Below are 18,546 nucleotides of genomic sequence, written 5' to 3'. Positions count from 1 at the left end.
CATATTTAGCTATATTGTCTATAAGTAGTTATTTCATGTGAACATTGGCATTTTATTAGTTACATTGTAGAAAAATTGTTTTGAAAAATGATCACGTGGATTTGGTTGAGGATTAAAGAAGGTAGAACACTGGAAATAACATTTTCTTTTTTCCCCAACATCTCTTTGCTTCAATTGAGTAGCTGAATTCCATGGCCTGTGTAGCAGTGGAATAGGTATTACTGTGGATGGACGAGGTATGTTGCACGTTTTCTTTAATGTATATGATTCAAGGTTAAAAACCCCATATACTCAGAATTATATTTTTCTTCAACATACTACAGTGGAGTTTTTTGCCTCAAGATTAATATGTTGATTTTAGTATTTTCATTATCTAAGTACAATAATTAAATGTTGTCTAAAGAAAAGGCCAGAATTAATTCTCTACAGCATTGGATTTTGCCTGACCCTGACAAGAAAAAAAAGTCATCCTTTTTAAAGATCTGACCTATAATTTATTTTTTTTTTAGAATAGGCATAAGACAGTTCTCCCTCATTTGGGGAATGACAGCAACCACTTGCATTTGCAGTTGATTTTCAGTCAGCTGGGATAGTAATAGAGCAGATTTTCACTCCAGATCCAGTGTTATCTACATGGACTGTTTCCATGGAGGGATCATTTCTCTGGTGAGTTAGAGTTGGAAGAGAGCTTACTAAAAAAGATCCCCCTGAAAAAAGTCCTGAAAGTAAGCACTTGCATTTAGTACAAGGAACTGTAAAGATCCAGCTCCTTTTTCTAGTACCACAGAGAGAGGGATTTTAAAAGTAATAGCTGAGCCAGGCCTGAAGTAGGGGCAACGCATACTGCAGCTGCCAAATAAGTAGAGTGGGTTGAAGAAGAAATGGTGGAACACAGTATTGTGATTTATGGCTAGATAGTTCCCTGATGAGTTAATAAAGTTGCAGCCAAATTAAAGCAAATACTGTACATTTAGTATTTACAGGCATTTGATTTGTATAGCTTTTATCCTTGTCAGCATTAAAGCTCCTATTCAGTTCAGCAGGAACAGAGTGAGACCCTCTTATTATTACACTTAGAAACAGCCTACATAACTTTTTAAAATAGTACTATAATAAAAGAAATTATGGTTCTGTTCAGTACTGTAAGTGTATATGCATAGCTTTTTCTTCTCTATGAGCTCATTGCTTAACATGTTGCCAAACTTAGAAGTAATTTGAAATCCATAGTCTGTAAATTCTCTTCGTTTTCTTTTCAGTGAATTATGCAAGGTCCATTTGAAGAATCTCTAAATCTCATGGGGAAATAATGGTAGTGTACCATAAGGTGTTGTATATACAGCATCCTACCATGAGAATTTGCATGTAGTCTGGTAGGGAGGTTATATGTCCTTCTGCATACATGGAAAGTACAATTTCTCACTAAAACATAAAACCAGTTGTGGTCTCTACCAACTGCATGATAAAGACTATAATCTCTTGGGGGTTCACGTCTCAACTAAAATCCCTTTTTGTTTAGGTTTCTAAAGAAAACCATAGTATTTTCTGTACATCTTGTGCAGCGACCTTGCAGACAATTTTCTTGCTTATACCAAGGTACTTTGTTTACTAATTCCATTTGCTAAAGGAGAGGAATACTGCTGCCACATTCAGTCCCTAATAAAAATTGTTGTGTTCCTCATGCATTCTCATTGTCAAGATTGAGTGGGAATACACTTCATCAGTGAAGCTCTTGTCATAAAGATTTTATCTGACTTTTAGTTGATATATAGCTTGTTAATTAGACTGCAGTCCATCACCACATCCCTACTTCTGTCATTCAGCTTGTGATTAACAAGCACAAAACCTTCATGTCTTCATGTGAGAGAAATCTGGGTATAAGTGAGGACAAAGATTTTGCAGTCTGGTTCATTATAAAAAGTAACAGGAAAGGCTGGACCTTGTGAAGTCATTAATTTGGTAAGGAGAGAGAGTCATGAAATTGTATGGCTTGTCCCCAAGACACAAAAAAGTTTAGTAAACTACAGAAAACTTTTTGCTCGAAAGAAAATATAAAGCTGAAATATTACACTAATGCATATTTTCTTATGAAATTTTCAGATGTCTAATAGCTTTGAGTTTAATCCAGGGATAGCATGATTTTTCCAAATGCATGTCTGAGTATATGTAAATCATCATCTAAACTGCAGTATGGTTAAAGAGGAAATGTCCTTTATAAAAAGTTGAGCAGTACAAGTATAAAACAAGGTTTTTGTGAAGTCACAGCTAGGCCAGCACCCCTACTGTTCTTTCCAGGGTTTGGAAAGGGAACTATTTAAAGTAATGGGCTTACCGTATGGGAAGAAATAACTTAGTATTGAAAAACCCTCTTTTTCTCAGAGGTAAAAAATATTAAAACTAGCCTGTTCCTGTTCTTATAGTTCATATGAATATTTTGGAATTTTCCAACTACAGTAGAAATTCTATATGGGACTGTAAATTCAGGGAGTATATCTCAATTCATCATCCTGTTCTGTCAATCTGAGAAAAATTGTAAATTTCCAACAAATGCTATAATTCCTGTAATGCTGTGGTATTGACCTATGCATTAGTTTTGTATTAGGAAAAGTAATTGTGTCACCTAATAATGTATGACTTCTTACCTAGATCCTTAAACGACAGGCACTCAGTGCACAGCCTAGATATTTTGCATCAAGGTATTCTTACTGTCGTGGTTTAACCCCAGCCAGCAGCTAAGCACCATGCAGCCACTCTATCACTCCTCTCCTCAACTGGACAGGGGAGAGAAAATACAACAAAAGGCTCGTGGGTCGAGATAACAACAGGGAGAGATCACTCAACCAATTACTGTCACGGGCAAAAGAGACTTAGCTTGGGGAAAATTAACTTAATTTATTGCCAATCAAACCAGAGTACAGTAATGAGAAATAAACCCAAATCTTAAAACACCTTCCCCCGACCTGTCCCTTCTTCCCAGGCACAGCTTCGCTTCTGAATTCTCTACCTAGCCCCCGAACAGTGCAGGGGAATGGGGGTTATGGTTGGTTCATCACACTTTGTGTCTGCTGCTCCTTTGTCTTCAGGGACAGGACTCCTCACTCTTCCCCTGCTCCAGCGTGGGGTCCCTCTCATGGAAGACAGTTCTCCATGAACTTGTCCAACATGAGTCCTTCCTACAGGCTGCAATTCTTCACGAGCTGCTCCAGCGTGGGTCCCTTCCATGGGGTGCAGTCCTTCAGAAGCACACTGCTCCAGCGTGGGTCCCCTGTGGGGTCACAAGTCCTGCCAGAAAACCTGCTCTGTGGGCTCCTCTCTCCATGGATCCGGAGGTCCTGCCAGGAGTCTGCTCCAGTGTGGGCTTCCCATGGGGTCCCAGCCTCCTTCAGGCACCCATCTGCTCTGGCGTGGGGTCCTCCATGGGTTGCAGGTGGATATCTGCTCCACCGTGGACCTCCATGAGCTGCAGGGGGACAGCCTGCCTCACCACGGTCTTCACCATGGGCTGCAGGGGAATCTCTGCTTTGGTGCCTGGAGCATCTCCTCCCCTTCCTTCTTCACTGACCTTGCTGTCTGCAGGGCTGTTTCTCTCACGTATTCTCACTCCTCTCTTTTGGTTGCTGTTCCGCAGCAGGTTTTCTTCCCCCTTCTTAAATCTGTTATCCCAGAGGCACTACCACTGTTGCTGATGGGCTTGGCCTTGGCCTTGATGGATGCAGGGTCCATCCTGGAGCCGGCTGACATTGGCTCTGTCAGACATAGGAGAAGCTTTTAGCACCTTCTCACAGAAGCCACCCCTGTTGCCCCTGCTGCTACGAAAACCTTGTCACACAAACCCAATACATAGTTCCCTATTGATTTAATTTGGAAAGGATATCTGGAGGTCATCCAATGTAACCTTCTGCTCAGAGCAGGGGTAATTTCAAAGTTGAATCACGTTTCTCAAGGCTTTGCCCGGTGGAGTTTGGAAAACTCCAAGGATGGAGTTCCCATAGCATCTCTGGGAAGCTTGCTGTAGTGCTGAACCACTCTCATGGGGAAGAATTGTTTTCCTGGTGTTCAGTTAAAATTTCCCATGTTGTAACTTGCAATTGTTGTTTCTTGCCCTGTCATTGTGTACCTCAAAGAAGAGTCTGGCTCCATCTTCCCTGTAACCACCTATTAAGATCAGAGAACTGCTATTAGATGTCCCTCTCATCTTCCCTCTTGCTGGTTAAACAAGTCCAGTTCCCTCAGCCTCTTTTCATACTAATCCTGCTAGGGGACTTCAGTCACCCTGACATCTGCTGGAAAAGCAGCACAGCAAGCCATATGTAGTCCAGGAGACTCTTGGAGCGCACCGAGGATAATTTCTTAATCCAGGTCATAGCCTAACCAGAGGAGAAGCATTACTGGATCTGTTGCTTACCAACACAAATGAACTAATTAGTGAGGTCAAGACTGATGGTAGCCTGGGCTGAGTGATCACACCTGGTGGAACTCATGATCTTGAGGGATATGGGCCAAGTGAAGACTAAAGCCAGGACCCTGAAATTTAGAAGAGCAACTTTCAGTTGTTTAAGAAATCAGTGGATAGGACCCCCTGGGAAACTGTGCTCAAGGATAAAGGAGCAGAACAGAGCTGGCAGCTTTTTAAGGACATTTTCCTTAGATCACAAGAGCTCTTGATTTCCACATGTAAGAAGTCAGGGAAGGAAGGCAGGAGACCAGCATGGCTGAGTAGGGACCTCCTGGTCAAACTAAAATGTAAGATGGAAATGCATAGCAGTGGAAACATGGATGCTGTCCAGATATGTAGGCATGAGATCAGGAAAGCTAGGGAACAGCTGGAGCTGAGTTTGGCAAGGAGTGTGAAGAATATGACAGGCCTGTACAGGTACATTGGTCAGAAGAGGAAGATTACAAGAAAATGTACACAGACACACACCAACATGGTAAATAAGACGGGAGAACTAGTGACAACCAACATGGAGAAGGCTGAGGTACTTGAAAATTTTTTGCCTGAGTTTTCACTGGTAATCACTCTTCCCGAATCTCTCAAGTCTCTGAACATCGAGGCAGGGACTGGGGGAACAAAGTGGCCCCCCCCATCATAGGAAGTAAGGTTCAAGAACACCTGGGGAACTGAACATACACAAGTCCATGGGACCTGATGAGATGCATCCAAGGGTCCTGAGGGAAATGGCAGATGTAGTTACTGAACCACTCTCCATCATTTGAAAAATGGCAGTCAGGCAAAGTCCCCACTGAGTGCAGAAAAGGCAATATCACACCCATTTTTAAAAGGGTAATAAGGAGGACCCTGGGAACTACTGACCTGTCAGCTTCACCTCGGTGCACAGTAAGATGGAGTAGGTCCTCCTGGAAGTTATGTCAAAACATGGAAGACAGACATGATTAGAGACAGCCAACATGGCTTCACCAAAGGCAAATCATGCCTGACTAATCTGTTGGCCTTCTACAATGGAGGGACTGCACCAGTGGACAAGGGAAGAGCTACAGATACCATCTACCTTGACTTCTGTAAGGCCTTTGATACAGTCCCCCACAACATTCTTCTCTCTACACTAAATTGGAGATAGATGGCTTTGGTGGATGGACTGTTAGACAGGTAAGGAATTGGCTGGATGGCCATGTGCAAAGAGTTATGGTCAATGACTCAATGTCCAAGGGGAAACCAGTAACAAGTGGTGTCCCTCAAGTGTCCATACTAGGACCAATACTGTTGAATGTCTTCATCAATGACACAGATAGTGGGATTGAGTGCACCCTCAGCAAGTTCACAGATGATACCAAGCTGAGTGGTGCAGTTGATTCACTAGAGGCAGAAGATAAGATCCAGAGGGACATTGACAGCCTTGAGGAGTGAGCCCGTGTGAACTGGAAGTGGCCCAAAACTGGACACAGTATTCCAGGTTTGGCCTCACTCGTGTCAATAAAGGGGAATAATCACTTCTTTCAGCCTTCTGACTGCACCCTTGCTATGTACTTAATCTGAGTGACAGCCCCAACATCCAGTGAGTCAGGTGTTGTCCATGTCTATTACAGGATCTGGTTTTTCATATCTTTCAGTGTCTGGTTGTCTTCTGTGTTGTGTTAATACAGATATTAATGAGTGTGCATTGGATCCTGATATTTGCTCCAATGGAATTTGTGAAAATTTACGTGGCAGCTATCGTTGTAACTGTAACAGTGGCTATGAGCCTGATCCTTCTGGAAGGAATTGTGTGGGTAAGTTGCTCAATTTTTTTATTATTGTTGAATAATTCATCCCTGTATTGATTCTAATTTGCATTGACAGAATTTAGGTTGCAAGACATCTGCTTCTTAAAGCTACAATGAAAATGCAAAAAATCTCTAATGAAACTGCTTTTCTCAGTCACTGCATAGCTAATATTCTTACTGCTGTATTTATGTTACTTGGTGGGGGACTATTACTGTTTGGGAAGTGTAAGCAGGAGATACCATTGCAAGTTAGGAATTAATTTTCTCAAAAGCATGGATCAGTTTGTGTTATACTTTAATGTGTAACATTTGTCAAGACCACCTAAAATGGGTCCCTTTCAAGGCTGGATGATAATTTGTCAAGAGCTGAAGGTCACAATTTTGCATAATAAAATGTAACAGAAGGCTATCATTACAATGAAATGATAACTGGTCGCCTATGTACACAGTGTCCGTAATATGCAGTAATTTGTGATGTGCCCAAGTTACACAGGTACAGCAGAATGGAGTGCTGCACACTTAGTCCTCTAATTTCTGAAAGCTTCAGCTTGTGAAGGAAGCAATGACCCACTCTTAGGATTTCACAAATCACATCTGAACAGTGTGCTCAAGTGTAACAGCTATTCTTTTATTCTTAAGAATTTCAGGTCACCAGTATACAGGAATACACTTCAGGAACTTCTAACTGTCATTTGTAGTTTGGTTTGGGTTTATACCAGGCCGTTGTTGCAGTGTCTAGATACATATTTTGCAAGTGTTCATGAATACCCAACAGAAGATACCTATATTATAAGTTTCACACTTAGTCTTACTAATTTTATTTATTTATTTATTCATGGTCATACATGAAATTCAGTATTTTTTTGTTTTGGGAATTCATACATCCAAAAAAAGTGTATTATACCACAGGTACATTGTGCAATATTATCGCTTATAGTCCTGTTAATAGTCCTGTGATTTTAAACAAAACACTGAAGTTTGTTTGTATTAAAAGCTAATAGAAAGCTATCTGAAAGCATTAGAAAGTCTTAAGTATTGTCCTACTATCTGATGTTTTTATTTTGGGGAATTATTGCTCTCTGTACTTAAAGGTTTACTGACCTATCGTTGGTATTTGTGGTCAACAAAACCCCACCATTTTTGGTAGGGAAAACCTGGACTATATAACTGTGGTATAATTTTAATACCAAACATTCCTACCTAGTGATGCAAAGCAAACACAAAGTGTTTCTTTTCATCTGCTTGACTTAAGGAATTTTACAGCTAGTTACCTTCTAAAGGCCCTAAATACGACCTTTTGACAGGAAAGGCACTGCTGCATAAAACTATTGGTGTTTCTTTAAAAATACTTCATATAATATTTGTTTTCCAAATGGATTTTATGGCAAGGGATTTTATTTATCTAGTTATACTTGGGATTATGTAAATGCTAGTATAGGTATATGTGTGTTTAATTATTTAAATAAAAATACAGCATACTGACTGTGAGGATGCATTTATTCATAGATAGGAGAATTTTTGCACAAACTAATTTAATTATGAACACTCAAAGGGTTGAAATGCTTTAATTAGTGATACAGATTATGAGCTGCTAGGAAGTAAAAAGTGGTCATGAGACAAACTCAGACAGTATTCTTGTCAGTTTTAAGTGCTTTTACAGCATGAGCTGTATCAGTCTATGTTTTTACAGTGCATATCACAATAGATGACAGTCCAAATCTGAAGTTATTCTGTGAGATTCTAAGGAAATAATACTTTCATAACACTGTTAGTTTGAGTTAAAGGATTGTAACAACAAGCTCAAAATTAAACTCTATTGCTCTTGAAAACCTCAAATTCCAAAACCATTCTCCTTTACTTCATTAAAATCAGATGAGGTTAGATTAAGGACAGGTTATTTTAGAAGAGCTTCTTTACATTTGCCAAAATTAAATCTCGATTAATCGTCTAGGGAAATTTAGACTTTTTTTGTCTGAATCCTAAAGGAATTTATAAGCATAGCTTGCAAAATCTAATGTAGTTGGGAAACCAGAAGCCTCCAGATTATAATTATAATGCATTCTTGGTTTTGTTCTTTATTTTTAAACTTAAACTCTGTAAAAAATCTAGTTGATTTAAGATTTCAGTTGCAGTGTTAAGTTTGGGAGATCAAGCAGTCAAAATATAGGAGACACCCTGAAACAGGATGAAGAGTCAGGTTTATTACAGCCTATCCTGTCAGTATTCTATAAGCTTAAGTATTTGTGATATGTCATGGGCACTAGAGAAAAGTAGCTTAAAATTGTAATTTGTTTTTTCTTTTTAAAAATAAACAATAGGGCAATGAGGAAGATTGATTGCTTTTTATTAGCATTATTTGCAGTTAGTGTAAGAGGAGTTCAGGGAGTGGTGTTAATTTGTGGGTTTTTCCTATTCAGTGTGCTTGATATCCTGGTTGGTGTAGAAAGCAACAGGGGCTACTTGTGGAGGTGAAGGCACCTCATGGCATTTGCACTCATTGGTGTGTCTAACTCATCTTCTTGCAGACATTGATGAATGTTCAATGAACGGGCTGCTGTGTGATAATGGGCACTGTCGAAACACCCCTGGAAGTTACAGCTGCACTTGTCCAAAGGGTTATGTATTCAGCACTGAGACAGACACATGCGAAGGTGAAAAATCTGCAAGCTGTGTTAATTCTATTGCTTACTATGTAACATTAAAGCTAAATGATCACAAAAGATTCAGGGTGGTGACAAATACCAGAGCTAAGATATTGCATAAATCATTGCATTCCTCTTGTAATTTCTCTGCAATTATTTTTAGTGTGTTGGGTCCTTCCATTTAATTTCTTTCAAAGTAATCAGTTAATTTTTATATGAAAATATTTCACTTTCCTAAGATAAAACATTTTTGAGCTGGAATAAATAGGAATATATGCTTGCCTTTGATCGTGTAGCAGGGACACCTAGTCTGTCATTTAGGGAAATATATCTATTTTGATCACAGAGTCTCTTCTTTTTCTCCCTTCAGTCTGTGGTGATAGTTAATTCTAGATCAAATTCAGGTATTTGTGATGCTTTATGTGATGTTTGAATTCTAGGATCTGGATATTACTGCCTGTTGATACTAAAATCGTCCTGTATTTTTACAGTATAATCACAATCGCTTTCTTATATTACTAATGAACACAGATGTTAGAGCAATGAAAATGTTGTGTAGCAGAAACTAATGAGAAGTTTTAATTATAAAAAAACCTAAGGCTGTACAAAAAAAGTCAAAATAGAAGCATTAGCTTTTGTGTCAATTTTTAATTAGTATTCAGAATAGTAGAATTTTACTGGTCTTTTGCATTGTTTTTTATTTGGTTCCATGATCTGTAAATCTCAATATTTGTTATCATTAGAAAGTTTTTATAGTAAATAGTCTTGCATTTGAGTGGGTGATGGGGAAGCTATAATCATTTGTTATGGAACAGCTATTATGTGAACCAATGTCATTGTCCAGATTTGTCTGAAGTAGAAGACATTGTCCTCAGCTGCTTGTTATTACTGATCAGACAGAAGTTACTGCCACACAGTTAAACAAACATATGGAAAGGGAAGTGGAAGCACTCTGTAAACCATTCTTGCTGTGTAAGGTCAGTCAGGGTAACTTACACCATTTCGTTAGCAGCATATGCTGAATGGGCTAACTTAAGCAGGTGAGGAGCACTCACGTACTCTTTGCCAGCGTTCAGAAGAGGAGTGGAAGCAAGCAACATGGAGGGGGCAATAGTGTTTTGAATGTCTCCAGCTGTTTGGAAAGTGAACATGTGTTTACATTCAAAACATCTCATGAAACGGTTTAAATTCTGGCAGTATCAAATCATTCACCTCTTTACCCCTTCTGTTCAAAAGAAGTTATATTCCTTTGTCTTTTAGTACATGTGTGTTTCAGAGGTCACTTAAAAATTAAAACTTCTGTTCTCCCTGTATGTTACGAATTAGTAGCGCTTGTTCAGAGTAGGGCTTTTCTTCTGTCACACCTCCATGGATTTATAGTGCTTTCTCTGCTAAGTTGTCTCAATGTCTAGTATGTATCCATAATTTTCAAGGTGAAAATAGCTTACCATGTGCCCTTAATGTGCATGTTTCTTAAGGAATCTTCTAGACAGATAAAGTGGAATAGTATGGTAAAGAGAGATGTTAATTACCAAGATGAAAAGGCCATAAATTTCAGAGCATAATACTGACCAAAAAGTAGACTAATAAGATTCCAGAATGCAAACAACCTAGCCAAAATTATTGAACTAAAGTGTATCTAGATTTTCAAATATGAAACATAAATTTTTTTTTCAATGGTAATAATATAGTAATACTAATATAAAGGCTCAAAATAAGGATTTGACAACAACAACAAAAAAGTGGTTTCATGGTTCCACAGCCTTAGGAAAAAAATTATCTTTTCTGTCTTCTGGACATCGTTATCATCATTGCAATGTGTTTTCTCTTGTGCTCGAAGAAGTTTGGGGATCATGATATAGTGAAAAAAATCTGGGTGTCCCTTCTCTTAGTTTTTTTCTGAGGTGGGGTGTGAATGGAGAAGAGCATGAGGGAGAGTTATTCTGCAGTGGAAATGAATTTAGTAGTTCATTTGCATTAATAGTTCATTGAGGAGAGGGTAACTTTTTAGATAGTATTGCCAGCTGATATTGACTGCAAAACCATAATATAAAAAAAAAAAAAAGTTACAGTTAAGGTAAAATAGAATTTACAGGAAAGTATGTAAAGAGAAAATACTAGCAGAAATCCAAATGGCAGGCATGTCCCCTCTTAATGGCACCTTACTGCATTTTTCTAAGGAATGTGACCACTTTTACATTTTGTCCAAGGGAATTAGCTGCTTTCCCCAAATTATCAGTTTATTAATCAATCCTAAAAACATGAATAAAGAACCAGCATGATTTTTTTAAACTAACATGTTATAGTGCCTCTGACAGTCATCTAGTAATACAGGAACTGAGATAGTTCACAACTTGAGCCAACCTGAGCATGAGGTAGAAAATGCACACACACCTTATTTAAGCAGGTTATTATATAAATGAAAATATATTCTATTGTGAAAGAGTAATTACTGAGATGATCATTCTAGCTCATTAAGTAAGGACATTTGGGTTTCTGTCTGGTTGGTTTGGTGAGATTTTAATTAATGCATTACTCTCAGTTTTTTAACATTTTTTTTGTAAAAGAACATGCATCTGTACATGCTTGCAATATTTGTACGTTGGCTCCTGCAAAGACTAAGGAAAGAGTATTATTTGATATTCCAAAAGATTCTAAAAAAGGATAGATCTGTCCCTGTCTTATCTCCCTTTCATGGTGGTCATCAGCTTATTACTGAAAAGGAGGCAATTTTACCGTCTTTGTAGAAATACAGTGGCTGTGCTTCACTTAACTGTATTTCATAATCCTGTATGTCTGATGAACTCTGAGCAATCAGCTTTTGATTGGACATGAATGCTGCAATAAAACTTTTTGTTAATGGAAGAGAAAAATCTTGTTTTCTCATTCAGAAAAAAAAACAAAAAACCCCTGATCATTAACTAATGATTAACTAAAACTGCAGATTTGTAAGAGTATTTTCTTTCTGAACATAGTTTAGTGTAATCACCCTAAAATACTTCTCATTTTTTATTGTCTGTACAGCATAATTGGAAGGGTTTTTCAGTTTCTTTGAATATTGTTATCTACATTAACTTACATACGTAGGTCATGAGTCTTCATCTTAATCTTGAATCTCATAGTTAGACATTTAAATTTAGCTGATTAGGTAAAAAAGCTGATCAGGAGGGGTTTGGCATAAAACTGTTTATAAAACCTATTAAATTTTTTTTTCTAATGTTGAGTGGGTTGTCATAAAGGAATAAATCCATCTCCTTCTGTCCAAATTCTGTTTTCAAAGGAACACTACGTAATTCGGTTTGGAGTTACAAGTTCACTAGTTGTAAAAAAAGTTCTGTAGCCAGAAGCTTTGTGTTGTGCTCTGAAAATGCTCTGATGCTTATTACTCACTAGTATATTTTTAATTAACGTAACTCTCATTAGTAACAGTGAAGAAACAACAAAAGCCTTCAGTATTTTCATTTATAGTACAATTGAAATTTTTTATCAATTTGTTCTGGGGAGTGGGGGAGTTGTTTGAGGCTCCAGAGTCTGTGAAAGTTGAGATTTTTACAACAAGCTCTGTGGTTTAGATTGTGTTTCCAGTGACATAACTAGTTAAACGTAAACCAGATGTGCTTTGAAGTTCATTTCCAGGAATGTGCAGTGGACTGTTTCAATTTTTGTTTCTCTGACATTTACAATGTATACTCACTTCACTTAAGAAAAAAACATTTTATAAAGAAAAGCCTGATAAATATTTTCATTCATAGTGGCTTTTATTTTAAAATATAAAACATTATTAAAATCAATTTGGTTTCTTGCTCACTCTTGTTAAAATTACCATTTAATATTATTGTACGACAGTGTATGGCAACAATTTTTGGAGTTTGTTTAGGTTGTGTATATGATACTTTTTCTCCTGATTTAGCAGAGCACTAATGCTGAAGTGTATTCATCCTTTAATATTTTTTTTTACTGAATGGTGATTTTGGGGAGTTGTCAATGCAATATCACAAACCTGTGATACTCAAAAGCATTGGGTTTGGGTTTTGTTTCTTTTTTTGTTTGTTTCTTCTTTTTTTCCTAGCATAGTGCTGAAGCATGTCAAATGCAGAAGGTAACACTGTTTTTCTCGGGGTTAGAGGCCTAGAGCATAGTCACAAGATTGTTTTAGAAACAAAAAGAAGTTGATGTCTCCAGATATGCATACCCTAATCCTCAGCAAAAGCTGCTGCCCCTCTTTCTAATCTATAGAGAAAAACGGGATGAGTATTCTTCACCTGCATCAGGGCAAAGCGAAATGAGGAAGAGTCAGGTTCCGTGATACATCTTCCCTCACCCCTGGTCTTGGCAATCAACCTCTGCCATTCTCATCCCGGAAGATGGAAAGTGACGATTTGTCTGTGGGATCAGTGAGGAGCTGGCACTGTCACTTGCAAAGGGTAGAAACCGAGACTGGGAGAGAAGGGAGGAGGAAGGGTGAAAGGAGAATGTCCCCTGTGGACAGCAGCAACCCGGCAGATAGAGTCAGCTGTTTGGCCCGGAACATGTTTGATGCAAATTTGAGTGAGGGTTTAGACTAGGTTTTCCAACTTCGGCTTGAAATGAACAGGCAGTTCTCCCTGTCTAGAAGGTTGTCAGGTCTGACAATGGTGTATCATCTTTCTGTTCTTCCCCATTTTTGCTCACCCTTGTGTTCAATTTGAGACTTTTTCTCTCCTTTCACTGTCTGGGCAGAGAATGAAGCACATAGCCCATGAAATCAAGAGAGCTGCTTCACTCTTCATAAGGTGTTGAACTTTAAATTCTTTCGCCTCTCGATCTCCACTTACTGACTTACCTTTGGTTGTAGTTTTGGGGACACTGACTTCCAGGTGTGGCCTCAACTATTTTTTGTTAGGTTCGGGTTTCTTGTTAACTCTGAAAACCCAAAATACAAGATGTGTTTTTCTAGAAGAAAATTGATTGTAAACCTAACTTGCTAAGTATCAGGGAGAATTAAAGATAGGCATGTTAACCTGATATTACATCAATAAATGTGAAGCATTTTAAGTTTCATGCATTTTTTTATATTCTGAATATGATTGAAGCGATGTTTTGGATAGTGGCAACTATCTGCTTATTATAGTATTTTGTCTTGCACATTGGTTGTGTATGTGCAGACCTGTGTGTGGTTGGGCTGCTAGCTGTTAAACCCATGTGACTCTTTACATGAAAATCACCTGTTTTCAGCTATAAATACCTTCAGCAGACTCCAAGCACTTGACCTGTAATTTTCTTCACTGTGTGTCTGAGTCAGACTAGACTTTAATTTTGCCTTTAAAAAATTCAGACAAAACTTCTTGTTCATTTCCAGGAAAATGTTGATTTCTGTATTTAGAAACATGCACACCTTGTGACCTTTTCTTTAGAAAGCTGTTGCTCCTCTATGCTGTTGCAGCTTGAAATTTCTTGAGTACTTTTTGTGTCAGGATCGTGCCTCTTTACTCTGAAAACGTGCTTAGATTTGGCCAAGTTGTCTTATTTTGTATGTGCTCAGTGGAGACTATTTTTAGTGTCCAAAAGCCCTGAAGATTCCGTGACGCAGATTATGCCTGGCCCCTCATGGGAACTTCTCTGAAGTTTCATCGTACCTAAAAGCAGGGAAGAGCACTTGCAAATGACTGGACAAAGAATCATATCTGCATAAAAGCAAAGACATAAATACAGAGACTGATCAAAGATCCCTCTGACCCAAAACAAAGCAAGTATTTTAGTGTCCAAAATGTCCAAATCAGGCTATTTTAGTTTATGCATGTGACATTATTCCTCAAGCACTACTAGCAAACATAAGCAAGCACTAAACAGTTTTATTTCTGGCCCACCAAAGGAACAGTCTGGTTGTATTAGAATGTATGGTTTGATTCAGAACCCAAATCAAAAAATGAAATTGGTTGAGTTCAGGGAGCAATGGTGGATATGCATCTGCAGTTGTTCTTTGAAAGAATTTGCTAGTATTGTTTTAATCTTAAAACGGATTTCACTTAAAAAAAAATCAGCAAATAATACTGTCTGCAGGGGTCCTATTCTTACATGTGAACAGGCTTTAAAAACTCGCAGGGGTAATAAATAGGAGTTAGGGGCTAGAGGGCAGTACCATTTACAGTATTCCAGTTTCAACTCCTATTTCTTGAATGCTTTTCCGAACTAGAGAATCGCAGCCAGCATTGTAATATTTTGCTTCTGACAGGGTTTTCTTAATTATTCCAAAGCCTCACAGAGCCATAAGTGACAGAAACAATAAGTCCTTTGTTTGTGCACTGCATGTTGTGGCTGGGAATGCATTGCATTCTCTGAAAAAAGAGGTTTGTTTTCTCATGGAACAGTTATAATTGATGCGGAAAAACTTTATGGTCCAAATTGTTGGAAATTACTATCTTTGTAGAAAAGAGCCATTTAATTAACACTTTCAAAATATGTGCTCCTACATACGTGCACATACATGCTACCTGCCTGTCCCTATGTCTTTTGAATGTCACGGGCAGGGCAGGCAAATATACCAGGCAGTCTTGGCAAATCATGGTCCACAGCAGCATTTGTACTGTATAATATTTTCCAGAAGCACATTGTAGTTCTAATAGTGACTTTTGTTTCTGGATTATAGATATAAATGAATGTGAAAGCAGCCCGTGTGTCAGTGGTGCCTGCAGGAACAATCTTGGATCTTTCGGTTGTGAATGTTCACCTGGCAGCAAGTTGGACTCTACAGGACTGATATGTATTGGTGGGTATTTCCTTCTGTTATTCACCCTTTTTCTTACTAACTTGAAAAACATTGATCATATTTATTAATTAAGCAAGGAAATAATGTATTTGGGTGATTTCCCCATGATAGCAGACAGTATGTATAGTTCTGTAGGTAAGACCAAACAAACACATACTAATTTGATTGCTTCCATGGGAGCAGGAACAAACTGAGAGAAACATAATTCATGAGGATGTCCAAACTACGGTGAAAGCGGTGAAATGGAGGTATAGATTGGTGGGAGAGAGTGGGGATGTTTTATTATTAATTGTCCTTTGGGAGATGTGAATATGACTAAAGCTATAGGTGATTAGTCTGGTAGTTGAGAAACTGTAAAGCAGAAATGCCTACTCAGTTCCTTGGCGTCTTTTAAATCTGAGACAAGAAAACAAGTAAAACTGGAGGAACATCTATCCAAATAGTGATAGGAAAGCACATGGCTACTAGGGTTCAGGACATTCTTGATAAACTGTGAAGACTGACTTTCCTAGCTATAAGGAAGAGTTAAAGGCCTTTGCATTACAGCACAATCTCATACTTGATCTCTTTTGTAGGAAGCTGGTAAAGGTGAGTAAGGCAGATAGGAGTTTGTAAGGATCCCTGTCCCTGGAGCAGACACATGAGTATTGTCTTGCTTTTATATATACACACACACAAAATACATATATGTATAAAAAAAAAATAATGTTAGCATCCTTTGAGGATTCTTTTGCATTGAAAAAAAGCAGAGCACTGCACAGATTTTATTGCAGCTAGCAGCAGCAGTTGTCTGCAAGATGTCACTGACATTATCTTTGGAAGCCATTTATTAATGGGGATTTTTTCTTGCCTTTCCAAGAAAACTCAAAGGATTGGAGACATCTGTACTTCTCAGGTGATCACAAGCTGCCGTTGTTTCATCTTATTTGTGTAACATAATTGAAGTCATTGTAGGATATGTGGGATAAATTAGAGTGTCATTAATAACTAGAAGATGCTAATTTTAAATGTTCCTTTTATTTTAAGATGGATGTGTCTGGTGTTCTTGGTTCAACTTTATTGCCTTGCCAAGATTTTCTCTAAGATAGGAAATTGAATGCAAAGATTCAAGTTTCCATTTAATGATGGAGTCTGTCTATGCCTTAAAGTGTTTTTTAAGTGAATGTTACTTTTGTACCTAAGCCTTCTCTTAGATTTCCTTGTAGCATCACTGGCCAGTAAAGTTTAGTATTGTTTTTGTTCTTCTTTACATTGTGCTAATTTCTTGATATGACCGCACTAACCTATGCTTTTTTGTACTGCTTGTTTTAATCATGTTGTGTTCTCACATCCAAAGGTGCTACAAGTTCAGTAAGGGCCTAATTATAACAATGTTCTGGATTTACTCTGCAAATGGTTTCCATTGGAATATCTACAGTGTGAGGTGCCACTTGGCCTCAATATTAGTGATAAGTAACATAAAACATAAACAAAAAACCCACCCTGAACAGTCAGATAAAAAGTGAAGGATAGGAGCCACCTATATACTGTGAGCCTAATCATTCATTTTTTGTGTTGACCAAAATCTTCTCATCACTGGTAGTGATGAGAGGCGGGCAGACTGGACTGTTGAAAAGTGAGTAAGGGGTTGGAAGCTATAGGTAGTTTACTGTGTGAAAAACTTGGAGATGCTCTTGTCAAATGTATGGTATTTCAAATCTGGATGGTAGAGCAAATTGGTTTTTACCATTAACACTGAAGTGAAAGACTTGTATATTGAATGTTTTTGCCCTAATGTTTTTTAGCTAATTGCTGCTGTAGAGCATTCTTGTAGCATCAGATATGAAAAGCATATGGCAAAACATAAAGGTATGGCTAAAATAGTGTTGTGGGTTTGGAATGTGTTGTATTCTTTATAAGAATGATCAAAGTGAGGTAATGTCTGATTCTGACCCCTCTCTAGTTTTTCTTTAATTTCAAATTCACTCTCATGTCAGGACCAGAATCAATCCTACATTATAAGAGTAAGTTTTTCCTTATTTCTTTCATGATGATGATTAAAGTTACTGAGCTCTAAAAATGGCACTATTTTTTTTACAAAAACATTAGAATAAGAAAGGATTAACATAATATTACTTTTAATTTTATTTTTACAATTTATTGCTCCAATGTGTTGGTTGCTACTTGGCCTTATTGCTGATTTTCACTGTTTTGTGGACTCAGGTCATATACAGCATGTTATAGACTGATCTTATATGGAGAAGCTGTATGGCTGATGTGTGTTCTTTACTGAGTTTGTGGACAGAAGACTTCAGTCTGTCAGTTCCTCTGGTTCCTTTGCTCAGTCTGCTCAGCCTCAAGGCTGAAGAACCAGGTGGTTTGAGCCATTTGCATCCATATTTCCTGTAGAAATTGAGCATAGGTGTAAGCTATTTGCCTCTTTCTGTGACCTTTCCTGGGTAGAGAAAAAATGACTTGTTCAAATTACAGTCACAATTCAAGTCACAATACTTGCACTCAAATTTAAGCTCAAATCTCTAGCAAATAAGCACTGTTAGTTCAGCAGTTACAATAGAAGCATTCAGCAAAAATGTTTTGCATTTATTTTGCTTGCCCACTGACAGCATTTGCAATATTGACGCTGTACTCTTCGCAGAAAAAAGTGGAATTGTTTCTGAAATACATCTGCTGGTGGTACAAGTGTTGCATTGCTATTTTGGGAATTGCTCATACGGTAGAGATACTGCCATTTGTACTTTTTGAAATATGCACTTAATATATGCTTTTTGTGCGTGTTTTAGTCAAGATTTGTGGAATTCATAGTGTACAATAAGTAGGCTGCCATCTGCCTGTAATATGCATATAGTCTTCTTCAAGTCAGAATCAAAGAGATGCAAGCAACAGAAAGAATGCTTTGATGCTGGATAATAACTTCTTCACCAAAGCAAATGTTGGTTACTG

At 37.9% G+C, this 18,546-nt stretch overlaps 1 protein-coding gene across 2 annotated transcripts in view; it reads left to right on the top strand.

The window, feature by feature from the left end:
* Nucleotides 1-18,546, top strand: part of FBN2 (fibrillin 2) — a 170,587-nt gene that overhangs the window by 82,489 nt on the left and 69,552 nt on the right. For both annotated transcript variants that reach the window (XM_049796454.1, XM_049796453.1), the window contains exons 17-20: nucleotides 183-236; nucleotides 6,100-6,225; nucleotides 8,745-8,870; nucleotides 15,487-15,606. In XM_049796454.1, the coding sequence (XP_049652411.1) occupies nucleotides 183-236; nucleotides 6,100-6,225; nucleotides 8,745-8,870; nucleotides 15,487-15,606 (426 nt within the window). The remainder of the gene's footprint in view (nucleotides 1-182; nucleotides 237-6,099; nucleotides 6,226-8,744; nucleotides 8,871-15,486; nucleotides 15,607-18,546) is intronic.

Source organism: Accipiter gentilis, chromosome Z (genome assembly GCF_929443795.1).
Source record: "Accipiter gentilis chromosome Z, bAccGen1.1, whole genome shotgun sequence".
Taxonomy (NCBI): Eukaryota; Metazoa; Chordata; class Aves; order Accipitriformes; family Accipitridae; genus Astur; species Astur gentilis.
The sequence above is the reverse complement of the archived record's forward strand: the minus strand, read 5'-3'. Positions and strand labels throughout refer to the sequence as shown.